The 13592-nt window shown below is 45.7% G+C and overlaps 1 protein-coding gene across 3 annotated transcripts in view; it reads right to left on the bottom strand.

The window, feature by feature from the left end:
* Positions 1 to 13592, bottom strand: part of LOC109902717 (E3 ubiquitin-protein ligase LNX-like) — an 88314-nt gene that overhangs the window by 67573 nt on the left and 7149 nt on the right. For all 3 annotated transcript variants that reach the window (XM_031785820.1, XM_031785819.1, XM_020499312.2), the window contains exon 2: positions 8635 to 9207. In XM_031785820.1, coding sequence (XP_031641680.1) covers positions 8635 to 9116 — 482 coding nt within the window. In that variant the 5' untranslated portion in view covers positions 9117 to 9207. The remainder of the gene's footprint in view (positions 1 to 8634; positions 9208 to 13592) is intronic.

Genomic DNA, 13592 nt, shown 5'->3' with positions numbered 1-13592 from the left:
TCAATGTGGAGGCTATATACAGGGGGGTACTGATACAGAGTCAATGTGGAGGCTATATACAGAGGGTACTGATACAGAGTCAATGTGGAGGCTATATACAGGGGGGTACTGATACAGAGTCAATGTGGAGGCTGTATACAGGTGGGTACTGATACAGAGTCAATGTGGAGGCTATATAGAGGGGGTACTGATACAGAGTCAATGTGGAGGCTATATACAGGGGGTACCGGTACAGAGTCAATGTGGAGGCTGTATACAGGGGGTACTGATACAGAGTCAATGTGGAGACTATATACAGGGGGTACTGATACAGAGTCCATGTGGAGGCTATATACAGGGAGATACTGATACAGAGTCAATGTGGAGGCTATATACAGGGGGGTACTGATACAGAGTCAATGTGGAGGCTATATAGAGGGAGATACTGATACAGAGTCAATGTGGAGACTATATACAGGGGGTACTGATACAGAGTCAATGTGGAGGCTATATATAGGGGGTACCGGTACAGAGTCAATGTGGAGACTATATACAGGGGGTACTGATACAGAGTCAATGTGGAGGCTATATATAGGGGGTACCGGTACAGAGTCAATGTGGACGCTATATTCAGGGGGTACTGATACAGAGTCAATGTGGAGGCTATATAGAGGGAGATACTGATACAGAGTCAATGTGGAGGCTATATACAGGGGGGTACTGATACAGAGTCAATGTGGAGGCTATATACAGGGGGGTACTGATACAGAGTCAATGTGGAGACTATATACACAGGGTACCGGTACAGAGTCAATGTGGAGGCTATATACAGGGGGGTACCGGTACAGAGTCAATGTGGAGGCTATATACAGGGGGTACCGGTACAGAGTCAATGTGGAGGCTATATACAGGGGGGTACTGATACAAAGTCAATGTGGAGGCTATATACAGGGGGATACTGATACAGAGTCAATGTGGAGGCTATATACAGGGGGGTACTGATACAGAGTCAATGTGGAGGCTATATACAGGGGGGTACTCAATACAGAGTCAATGTGGAGGCTATATACAGGGGGGTACTGATACAGAGTCAATGTGGAGGCTATATACAGGGGGGTACTGATACAGAGTCAATGTGGAGGCTATATACAGAGGGTACTGATACAGAGTCAATGTGGAGGCTATATACAGGGGGGTACTGATACAGAGTCAATGTGGAGGCTGTATACAGGGGGGTACTGATACAGAGTCAATGTGGAGGCTATATAGAGGGGGTACTGATACAGAGTCAATGTGGAGGCTATATACAGGGGGTACCGGTACAGAGTCAATGTGGAGGCTGTATACAGGGGGTACTGATACAGAGTCAATGTGGAGACTATATACAGGGGGTACTGATACAGAGTCAATGTGGAGGCTATATATAGGGGGTACCGGTACAGAGTCAATGTGGAGACTATATACAGGGGGTACTGATACAGAGTCAATGTGGAGGCTATATACAGAGGGTACCGGTACAGAGTCAATGTGGAGGCTATATACAGGGGGGTACTGATACAAAGTCAATGTGGAGGCTATATACAGGGGGTACTGATACAGAGTCAATGTGGAGGCTATATAGAGGGAGATACTGATACAGAGTCAATGTGGAGGCTATATACAGGGGGGTACTGATACAGAGTCAATGTGGAGGCTGTATACAGGGGGGTACTGATACAGAGTCCATGTGGAGGCTATATAGAGGGAGATACTGATACAGAGTCAATGTGGAGGCTATATACAGGGGGGTACTGATACAGAGTATAATCCAAGATGGCGTAGCAGTAAGTCGTCCTGTCGTCCTGTCGTGTCGTGTCCCTGTATATTTTGTTTATATTTTGTTTATTTTTCGTTTTTTTTTTTTTACATATTTTTCGTTTTTTACATAGCTATCCCTTTAAAAACATTTTGCTAAACCTAAGCTTCCAAATACGCTGGATCTTCACAACTAGCTATCTAGCTAAACCGCAACCCCGGATGATTACCCCTGGCTAGCGTCTCCACCCACTTAGCTTGAAGCTAGCCCGGCCTGCGCTACCACCGTAGCATACTCCTGAGCTACAATACCCGGGCCCACGACCGGTCTATCGATGTCACCGCATGAAGAGGAATAAACAGACTCACCCCATCGCGACGTCCCCCAAAGGCTAACTCTCTAGCCCTCGCTATCTCCCTGCTTGCTAATTCGGCCTGCTAACTGCTAGCTTGTCCAGCTCCGGTCCGCTAACTGCTACCTTGTCTAGCCCGGGCCTACAAACTGTTAGCTTGTTAGCACAGGCCTGCTAACCGCTTGAATCGCCGCGTCCCAAACGCCCACCGGACCCATATTTACTTTCTATCTCTTTTGACTTTTAATTTGTTTATACCTTCCGGAAACCTGCCTCACCCAATGTGATACGGAATCGCTATTATTTTTTATTTATTTTTAGAACACACTCAAGAACCTCCAGAAGCTAACCAGCTAACTAGCTACAAGCTATTTAGTCATTGTTCGTTTTTTTTTTTTTTTTTTACCTGGATAACACTCGCCAGTCCAGCTTCCCTTCCCCATCCACCGCTGCCCCCTGGACACTGATCTCTTGGCTACATAGCTGATGCACGCTGGACTGTCCATAAATCACGGTACTCCATTCTGCTTGTTTGTTTTATCTGTTGGCCCCGTTGCCTAGTCTACGCCATTTTACCTGCTGTTGTTGTGCTAGCTGATTAGCTGTTGTCTCACCTACTGTTTTAGCTAGCTTTCCCAATTCAACACCTGTGATTACTGTATGCCTCGCTGTATGTCTCTCTCAAATGTCAATATGCCTTGTATACTGTTGTTCAGGTTAGTTATCATTGTTTTAGTTCACAATGGAGCCCCTAGTTCCACTCTTCATACCCCTGATAACTCCTTTGTCCCACCTCCCACACATGCGGTGACCTCACCCATTACTACCAGCATGTCCAGAGATACAACCTCTCTCATCATCACCCAGTGCCTGGGCTTACCTCCGCTGTACCCGCACCCCACCATACCCCTGTCTGCGCATTATGCCCTGAATATATTCTACCATGCCCAGAAACCTGCTCCTCTTATTCTCTGTCCCCAACGCTCTAGGCGACCAGTTTTGATAGCCTTTAGCCGCACCCTCATACTACTCCTTCTCTGTTCCGCGGGTGATGTGGAGGTAAACCCAGGCCCTGCATGTCCCCAGGCACCCTCATTTGTTGACTTCTGTGTTCGAAAAAGCCTTGGTTTCATGCATGTCAACATCAGAAGCCTCCTCCCTAAGTTTGTCTTACTCACTGCTTTAGCACACTCTGCTAACCCTGATGTCCTTGCTGTGTCTGAATCCTGGCTCAGGAAGGCCACCAAAAATTCAGAGATTTCCATACCCAACTATAACATCTTCCGTCAAGATAGAACTGCCAAAGGGGGAGGAGTTGCAGTTTACTGCAGAGATAGCCTGCAAAGTAATGTCATACTTTCCAGGTCCATACCCAAACAGTTCGAACTACTAATTTTGAAAATTACTCTCTCCAGAAATAAGTCTCTCACGGTTGCCGCCTGCTACCGACCCCCCTCAGCTCCCAGCTGTGCCCTGGACACCATTTGTGAATTGATCGCCCCCCATCTAGCTTCAGAGTTTGTTCTGTTAGGTGACCTAAACTGGGATATGCTTAACACCCCGCCAGTCCTACAATCTAAGCTAGATGCCCTCAATCTCACACAAATCATCAAGGAACCCACCAGGTACAACCATAACTCTGTAAACAAGGGCACCCTCATAGACGTCATCCTGACCAACTGGCCCTCCAAATACACCTCCGCTGTCTTCAACCAGGATCTCAGCGATCACTGCCTCATTGCCTGTATCCGCTACGGAGCCGCAGTCAAACGACCACCCCTCATCACTGTCAAACGCTCCCTAAAACACTTCTGTGAGCAGGCCTTTCTAATCGACCTGGCCCGGGTATCCTGGAAGGACATTGACCTCATCCCGTCAGTTGAGGATGCCTGGTCATTCTTTAAAAGTAACTTCCTCACCATTTTAGATAAGCATGCTCCGTTCAAAAAATGCAGAACTAAGAACAGATACAGCCCTTGGTTCACCCCAGACCTGACTGCCCTCGACCAGCACAAAAACATCCTGTGGCGGACTGCAATAGCATCGAATAGTCCCCGTGATATGCAACTGTTCAGGGAAGTCCGGAACCAATACACGCAGTCAGTCAGGAAAGCTAAGGCCAGCTTCTTCAGGCAGAAGTTTGCATCCTGTAGCTCCAACTCCAAAAAGTTCTGGGACACTGTGAAGTCCATGGAGAACAAGAGCACCTCCTCCCAGCTGCCCACTGCACTGAGGCTAGGTAACACGGTCACCACTGATAAATCCATGATTATCGAAAACTTCAATAAGCATTTCTCAACGGCTGGCCATGCCTTCCGCCTGGCTACTTCAACCTCGACCAACAGCTCCGCCCCCCCCGCAGCTCCTCGCCCAAGCCTCTCCAGGTTCTCCTTTACCAAAATCCAGATAGCAGATGTTCTGAAAGAGCTGCAAAACCTGGACCCGTACAAATCAGCTGGGCTTGACAATCTGGACCCTCTATTTCTGAAACTATCTGCCACCATTGTCGCAACCCCTATTACCAGCCTGTTCAACCTCTCTTTCATCTCGTCTGAGATCCCCAAGGATTGGAAAGCTGCCGCAGTCATCCCCCTCTTCAAAGGGGGAGACACCCTGGACCCAAACTGTTACAGACCTATATCCATCCTGCCCTGCCTATCTAAGGTCTTTGAAAGCCAAGTCAACAAACAGGTCACTGACCATCTCGAATCCCACCGTACCTTCTCCGCTGTGCAATCTGGTTTCCGAGCCGGTCATGGGTGCACCTCAGCCACACTCAAGGTACTAAATGACATCATAACCGCCATCGATAAAAGACAGTACTGTGCAGCCGTCTTCATCGACCTTGCCAAGGCTTTCGACTCTGTCAATCACCATATTCTTATCGGCAGACTCAGTAGCCTCGGTTTTTCGGATGACTGCCTTGCCTGGTTCACCAATTACTTTGCAGACAGAGTTCAGTGTGTCAAATCGGAGGGCATGCTGTCCGGTCCTCTGGCAGTCTCTATGGGGGTGCCACAGGGTTCAATTCTCGGGCCGACTCTTTTCTCTGTGTATATCAATGATGTTGCTCTTGCTGCGGGCGATTCCCTGATCCACCTCTACGCAGACGACACCATTCTATATACTTTCGGCCCGTCTTTGGACACTGTGCTATCTAACCTCCAAACAAGCTTCAATGCCATACAACACTCCTTCCGTGGCCTCCAACTGCTCTTAAACGCTAGTAAAACCAAATGCATGCTTTTCAACCGGTCACTGCCTGCACCTGCATGCCCGACTAGCATCACCACCCTGGATGGTTCCGACCTAGAATATGTGGACGTCTATAAGTACCTAGGTGTCTGGCTAGACTGCAAACTCTCCTTCCAGACTCATATCAAACATCTCCAATCGAAAATCAAATCAAGAGTCGGCTTTCTATTCCGCAACAAAGCCTCCTTCACTCAAGCCGCCAAGCTTACCCTAGTAAAACTGACTATCCTACCGATCCTCGACTTCGGCGATGTCATCTACAAAATGGCTTCCAACACTCTACTCAGCAAACTGGATGCAGTCTATCACAGTGCCATCCGTTTTGTCACTAAAGCACCTTATACCACCCACCACTGCGACTTGTATGCTCTAGTCGGCTGGCCCTCGCTACATATTCGTCGCCAGACCCACTGGCTCCAGGTCATCTACAAGTCTATGCTAGGTAAAGCTCCGCCTTATCTCAGCTCACTGGTCACGATGGCAACACCCATCCGTAGCACGCGCTCCAGCAGGTGTATCTCACTGATCATCCCTAAAGCCAACACCTCATTTGGCCGCCTTTCGTTCCAGTACTCTGCTGCCTGTGACTGGAACAAATTGCAAAAATCGCTGAAGTTGGAGACTTTTATCTCCCTCACCAACTTCAAACATCAGCTATCTGAGCAGCTAACCGATCGCTGCAGCTGTACATAGTCTATTGGTAAATAGCCCACCCTTTTCACCTACCTCATCCCCATACTGTTTTTATTTATTTACTTTTCTGCTCTTCTGCACACCAATATCTCTACCTGTACATGACCATCTGATCTTTTATCACTCCAGTGTTAATCTGCAAAATTGTAATTATTTGCCTACCTCCTCATGCCTTTTGCACACATTGTATATAGACCCCCCCTTTGTTTTCTACTGTGTTATTGACTTGTTAATTGTTTACTCCATGTGTAACTCTTTGTTGTATGCTCACACTGCTATGCTTTATCTTGGCCAGGTCGCAGTTGCAAATGAGAACTTGTTCTCAACTAGCCTACCTGGTTAAATAAAGGTGAAATAAAAATAAAAAAAATAAAAAGAGTCAATGCAGGGGCACCGGTTACTTGAGGTAATTGATGTAGAGTTAAAATGACTATGCATAGATAATAAAAAGAGAATAGCAGCAGAATCTAAACACAATCATTGCAACTACACACACGCTAAAGTACAAATAGTTCACATATTTTCACTGGGAAAGGCACTTGATTAATTTTCAATGGAAAACTCACTGTAAGCAAAACACAGGCTATAAACACCTGCCCATAAACACATACCTAATGACTTACAACATTAAACACTGCATCATAAACATAACACATACTTGCAATTCTGCATGACCACAAGGACACAACCACAATTACTGGATCGCAAACACAACCACAAACACAAGACCACAAACACTGAACCGAAAACGCACAACCACAAGCAGACAGGACCAAAGTTCAACTACCAGTATGACCTTTTGAAGAGTGTGAATCAGGCTGAATGGGCATCCCCAGTCAAGCCAGAGTGCCTCTTGTCTTCCCCCTAGGACGTAGCCTCTCCCCTCCACAGATAAATAACGCCTCCTGACTCCTCCTGACTATCCAAGAGAGGAGCTGGTCCCCAGAGACCCCTGGCCCACTCACATCACATCACATCACCTCCGCAATACAACACTCACACACCATGAACGAAACGGAGAGGAAACCTGGGAGACAAGGGAGAGATAGAGAGAGAAAAAGGGAGGAGGGAGAAGTAAGTGGGAGACCCAGGACACCAGAGGATGAATATGGGGGAGGAGAAGGGAAGAGAAAGGTGGTAGACTTTGAGGGGATTGCAGTATCAGGAGATTATGCAATCACTATCAATATTCAGTTCAATGGGAAACACATTGTTGTACAGTAGCAGTGCATAGCTATGGAGATGCACTTGTAATTATCTCCCAGGCCTCTGGGCTAACAGAGTGTTAACGAGCGCTAATGAAGAGAGGAGCCCAGACACTGAACAACAAGTAGTCAAACCTCTGGCTATTGAATGATATGTAAACAGAGGAGCTCGGCTGGTTCAGATGAAAGAGCCAGGGTGAGGAAGTGTACTCTCTCCCCCTGGGACTGGAGGGGAGGGAGACAATAGGGATGTTTGGTGTGTATGTTAACTGGAGGTCAACACAGTTTTATCACAACAACATTATGAGCCCTGAGAGAGAGGAGCAGATGAGGAGACCAGAACACAAAAACACACATGCAGCAGTTATTATGGGGGCTGCAATATCTAACCATATTTAGGAAAACATACAGTGTAGTCACTCTGTGTATACAGTGGGTGAGGAAGTCTCTCTGCTCTTACAGTAGATTGTGGGTAAAAGTGTGTAGGGGTAGCCTCCTCTTCAAGTGTGTAAATGCATGTTGTGGTTTTCAGTGTTTCTGCTACCTGTTCTTGATGTGAGCCTCCATCTCTCCTTGAGGCAGGGTTTCAGTGCAGTGGTCTAAGGTGTGTTGGGGTAATATGTTATTACAGTAGACATTGTGTTAGGGTGTGTTGGGGTCATATGTTATTACAGTAGATAGTGTGTTAGGGTCATATGTTATTACAGTAGATATTGTGTTAGGGTGTGTTGGGGTAATATGTTATTACAGTAGATATTGTGTTAGGGTGTGTTGGGGTAAATGTTATTACAGTAGATATTGTGTTAGGGTGTGTTGGGGTAATATGTTATTACAGTAGATATTGTGTTAGGGTGTGTTGGGGTAAATGTTATTACAGTAGATATTGTGTTAGGGTGTGTTGGGGTAAATGTTATTACAGTAGATATTGTGTTAGGGTGTGTTGGGGTAAATGTTATTACAGTAGATATTCTGTTAGGGTGTGTTGTGGTAAATGTTATTACAGTAGATATTGTGTTAGGGTGTGTTGGGGTAATATGTTATTACAGTAGATATTGTGTTAGGGTGTGTTGGGGTAAATGTTATTACAGTAGATATTGTGTTAGGGTGTGTTGGGGTAAATGTTATTACAGTAGATATTGTGTTAGGGTGTGTTGGGGTAAATGTTATTACAGTAGATATTGTGTTAGGGTGTGTTGGGGTAAATGTTATTACAGTAGATATTGTGTTAGGGTGTGTTGGGGTAAATGTTATTGCAGTAGATATTGTGTTAGGGTGTGTTGGGGTAATATGTTATTACAGTAGAAATGTTATTCCAGTCCATAGTGGGTTAGGGTGTGTTGGGGTACTGGACCTACCTATTCTTGATGTGAGCCCCCAACTCTCCTCGGGGCAGTGTATCGGTGCAGTGGTCAGAGAAGGGGCAGGCCACGGACAGCTTGTCCAGTAGCTTGTGCACCAGCAGGCTGGACTTGCGGCAGTTCTGCAGCATGAGATGGGTGCGGTCCACGGGGCAGAAGTCACTCTCCAGCAGGAAGCTGGTCAGACACTCCTGGCAGTAGGTGTGTCCGCAGGGCGTGTCCAGCGGCCTGATTAGTGGCTGCAGACAGATATGACACATCAGGTCATCGTCCACCTTGTCTTGGTACAGGTACTCATGGTTCTCCTCTATCAGGTGTCTCTGGCCGCACGTCTGGCACAGGTCAGGGGGAGGTGACTCCAGGCCGCCGTAGCCAATCATGGCAGGTGGTGGTGGTCGTGGTGGGGGTGGTTGTGGTGGGGGTGATGATGCCATCACCATTGCCATGGCAATCTCATGCACCTCCTCCTGGCTACTCATGAAGAGGGCAGGGCTAAGTTTGGCCGAGGGAGGCTTGGTTTGGTGCTGTGGGGGATCAGGTGAGTTTCACTGAATGTAGAGGTCCATGGAGCTGTATAGAGAGACAGAGAGCGGCATTGATATTGGTTCCAGCTGGAAGCTGTTCATAATCTTAGTATTCTGTGAGATGAGCTAGAGAACTTGGTGTTGCATATTAAGGAAGGAAGGAAGGAAGGAAGGAAGGAAGGCAGGCAAGCAGGCAGGCAGGCACCCACACACACACACACACACACACACAAACACACACACACACACAAAGCAGTGAAATACCTAGCAGCAATCCAGAGAACAGCATCAGAACTAACGTCTCGTTTCTCATTTCACACCTTTTGATGTAGATGTTTCTCTTCTGGCAGAGAAGACTGATATCCAACTACTGAGAAACTCATTTTCTCTCTTGCTACAGAAACATCAATACTCCTTATCCCAACACCAAACACACAGAGAGAGAAATAACCTATGGCACACACTTTACTGTCTGCAGCTATTCAGATTCAATCCATGTGTACCGTGTGGGACATACAGACGCAGGACTGTAATTTGATCACTCTTTGCTGAGAATATTCTTGCACAGCAGGAAATGCAGACTTGTAGTGTATTTGAGCTATAAAAAGGCTTCTAAAGTTTGTGATTTCCACTTTAAAATGTCCGACATTAAAAATGTATCAACCCCTGAAGAATATGTCCATTCATTATAATCCACATAATAATCCACATTTCCCATTGCTGCAGAATCATTTTCTTGCTGTAGCAAACTGGCTTAAATGAAGATCTCTCACGGATTCCCCCGGTACTTCTGCTCATTCCGTGCACCAGTTCCAGAGGTCTACGTCACCGTCCTCAAGGCATCACTGAACTGTCTCATTACGCAGACCTGATTCCAATTCCCCTGATTAGTAGTTGTATTTACAGTGGGGAGAACAAGTATTTGAAACACTGCCGATTTTGCAGGTTTTCCTACTTACAAAGCATGTAGAGGTCTGTAATTTTTTAATCATAGGTACACTTCAACTGTGAGAGACGGAATCTAAAACAAAAATCCAGAAAATCACATTGTATGATTTTTAAGCAATTAATTTGCATTTTATTGCATGACATAAGTATTTGATCACCTACCAACCAGTAAGAATTCCGGTTCTCACAGACCTGTTAGTTTTTCATTAAGAAGCCCTCCTGCTCTCCACTCATTACCTGTATTAACTGCACCTGTTTGAACTCGTTACCTGTATAAAAGACACCTGTCCACACACTCAATCAAACAGACTCCAACCTCTCCACAATGCCCAAGACCAGGGAGCTGTGTAAGGACATCAGGGATAAAATTGTAGACCTGCACAAAGCTGGGATGGGCTACAGGACAATAGGCAAGCAGCTTGGTGAGAAGGCAACAACTGTTAGCGCAATTATTAGAAAATTCAAGATGACGGTCAAGATGACGGTCAATCACCCTCGGTCTGAGGCTCCATGCAAGATCTCACCTTGTGGGGCATCAATAATAATGAGGAAGGTGAGGGATCAGCCCAGAACTACACAGCAGGACCTGGTCAATGACCTGAAGAGAGCTGGGACCACAGTCTCAAAGAAAACCATGAGTAACACACAACGCCGTCATGGATTAAAATCCTGCAGCGCACGCAAGGTCCCCCTGCTCAAGCCAGCACATGTCCAGGCCCGTCTGAAGTTTGCCAATGACCATCTGGATGATCCAGAGGAGGAATGGGAGAAGGTCATGTGGTCTGATGAGACAAAAATAGAGCTTTTTGGTCTAAACTCCACACGCCGTGTTTGGAGGAAGAAGAAGGATGAGTACAACCCCAAGAACACCATCCCAACCGTGAAGCATGGAAGTGGAAACATCATTCTTTGGGGATGCTTTTCTGCAAAGGGGACAGGACATCTGCACCGTATTGAGGGGAGTATGGATGGGGCCATGTATCGCGAGATCTTGGCCAACAACCTCCTTCCCTCAGTAAGAGCATTGAAAATGGGTCGGGGCTGGGTCTTCCAGCATGACAACGACCCGAAACACACAGCCAGGGTAACTAAGGAGTGGCTCCGTAAGAAGCATCTCAAGGTCCTGGAGTGGCCTAGCCAGTCTCCAGACCTGAACCCAATAGAAAATCTTTGGAGGGAGCTGAAAGTCCGTATTGCCCAGCGACAGCCCCGAAACCTGAAGGATCTGGAGAAGGTCTGTATGGAAGAGTGGGCCAAAATCCCTGCTGCAGTGTGTGCAAACCTGGTCAAGAACTACAGGAAACGTATGATCTCTGTAATTGCAAACAAAGGTTTCTGTATCAAATATTAAGTTGAGCTTTTCTGATGTATCAAATACTTATGTTATGCAATAAAATGCAAATTAATTACTTAGAAATCATACAATGTGTTTTTCAGGATTTTTGTTTTAGATTCCGTCTCTCACAGTTGAAGTGTACCTATGATAAAAATGACAGACCTGTACATGCTATGTAAGTAGGAAAACCTGCAAAATCGGCAGTGTATCAAATACTTGTTCTCCCCACTGTATGTGCCCTCTGTTCACCATTGTCTTGTCGGTTATTGTTCCCATATCCTTTGGTCTTGTGAGTACCTGTGCTTTGCTGTTTCGGCTTTCGTGCTGCATGTATTGTGTACTCGTTATTACGGGTCTCGTCCCAGGTATTGTTGTGCACTTGTTCTTACGGGTCTCGTCTCACGTATTGTTATTACGGGTCTCGTCTCACGTATTGTTATTACGGGTCTCGTCTCATGTATTGTTCTTACGGGTCTCGTCTCAAGTATTGTTCTTACGGGTCTCGTCTCATGTATAGTTATTACGGGTCTCGTCTCATGTATTGTTCTTACGGGTCTCGTCTCATGTATAGTTATTACGGGTCTCGTCTCATGTATTGTTCTTACGGGTCTCGTCTCATGTATTGTTATTACGGGTCTCGTCTCACGTATTGTTATTACGGGTCTCGTCTCATGTATTGTTATTACGGGTCTCGTCTCATGTATTGTTCTTACGGGTCTCGTCTCACGTATTGTTATTACGGGTCTCGTCTCATGTATAGTATATTGCGGGTCTCGTCCCTTGTATTTATTAGAGGTTTTACCTCACTCTTTTGTTTGGGTTACATCCCTGTGTTTTTGTAAACATGTTTGTTTTGGGCTTCGTCCCCGTGCCTTTGCATGTTGTATTAAAAACCCTCTATTACATATTCCTGCGCATGTCTCCAATCATTTATACAACGTGACATGATCCTACATCTGAAATATATACCGTTTCAAATATCTCTCCAAGTACACTGTGTCTACATTTAAACAGTATGCCTTGTTCATGAGAGGTAGGTTGGGACTGTAGTATCACTACGTCAACTCTGAGACAGGCGGTTTCCCCTGGCACACCGTCCTGAACAGATGGGCAGAGACGACTGGCATCCAAGGACTACGTCACCCTGGCAACAGCCATCTTTTTGGCACCCTTATGGTCCATTTTTCTGAAGCAACTCCTGACTGGTTATCGCTTTGGCTGATGATGTTATAATATGACAGGACATTGACTGACATCAACTAACCTTATTGGGTTTTAATTCACTGAGCATCAATGTAGGGTACTGTAATGGACATAGACTAATCAAGAACTAAGTATGTCATATAAGAGAGAACCTTTTCTATAGTGTGTGATGTCCTCTATAACCTATAGTACACCTCTCCATCTGTGTGTGTGGTTGGCGGTCATGTGAGAACCCAGCAGGTACTGAGACAGTTTCCATGACGCGCTCCATAGCATTCCAAATGGGATATACCTGACTGTCATAGAGGTCATTCAGTACCTGAGCTGAAGCACATACACACGTCCACACCAATGACTGTAAATGGTGCACATACTGTACACTAACTAGCTTTAAGAACCAGCTGTCAGAGCAGCTCACAGATCACTGCACCTGTTCATAGCCCATCTGTGTACAGCCCATCTATCTACCTCATCCCCATACTGTATTTATTTATTTTGCTCCTTTTGCACCACAGTATCTCTACTTGCACATCCATCTTTTGAACATCTATCATTCCAGTGTTTAATTGCCATATTGTAATTACTTCTCCACCATGGCCTATTTATTGCCTTAACTCCCTTATATGACCTAATTTGCAATCACTGTATATAGACTTTGTTTTATTTTTTCTACTGTATTATTGACTGTATGTTTTGTTCATTCCATGTGTAACTCTGTGTTGTTGTATGTGTCGAACTGCTTTGCTTTATCTTGGCCAGGTCGCAGTTGTAAATGAAAACTTGTTCTCAACTAGCCTACCTGGTTAAATAAAGGTGAAATAAAAAATAAAATAACAGGCATGCCCACAAACATAGACATGCCCACACGTGCCTATACTGTACACACCCAGACATACACACTCGCACATAAACATGGACAGAGTACACATCAGCTAGTTGTAAAC

Source organism: Oncorhynchus kisutch, linkage group LG13 (genome assembly GCF_002021735.2).
Source record: "Oncorhynchus kisutch isolate 150728-3 linkage group LG13, Okis_V2, whole genome shotgun sequence".
Lineage (NCBI taxonomy): Eukaryota > Metazoa > Chordata > Actinopteri > Salmoniformes > Salmonidae > Oncorhynchus > Oncorhynchus kisutch.
This window is presented reverse-complemented; position numbering and strand designations above follow the sequence as displayed.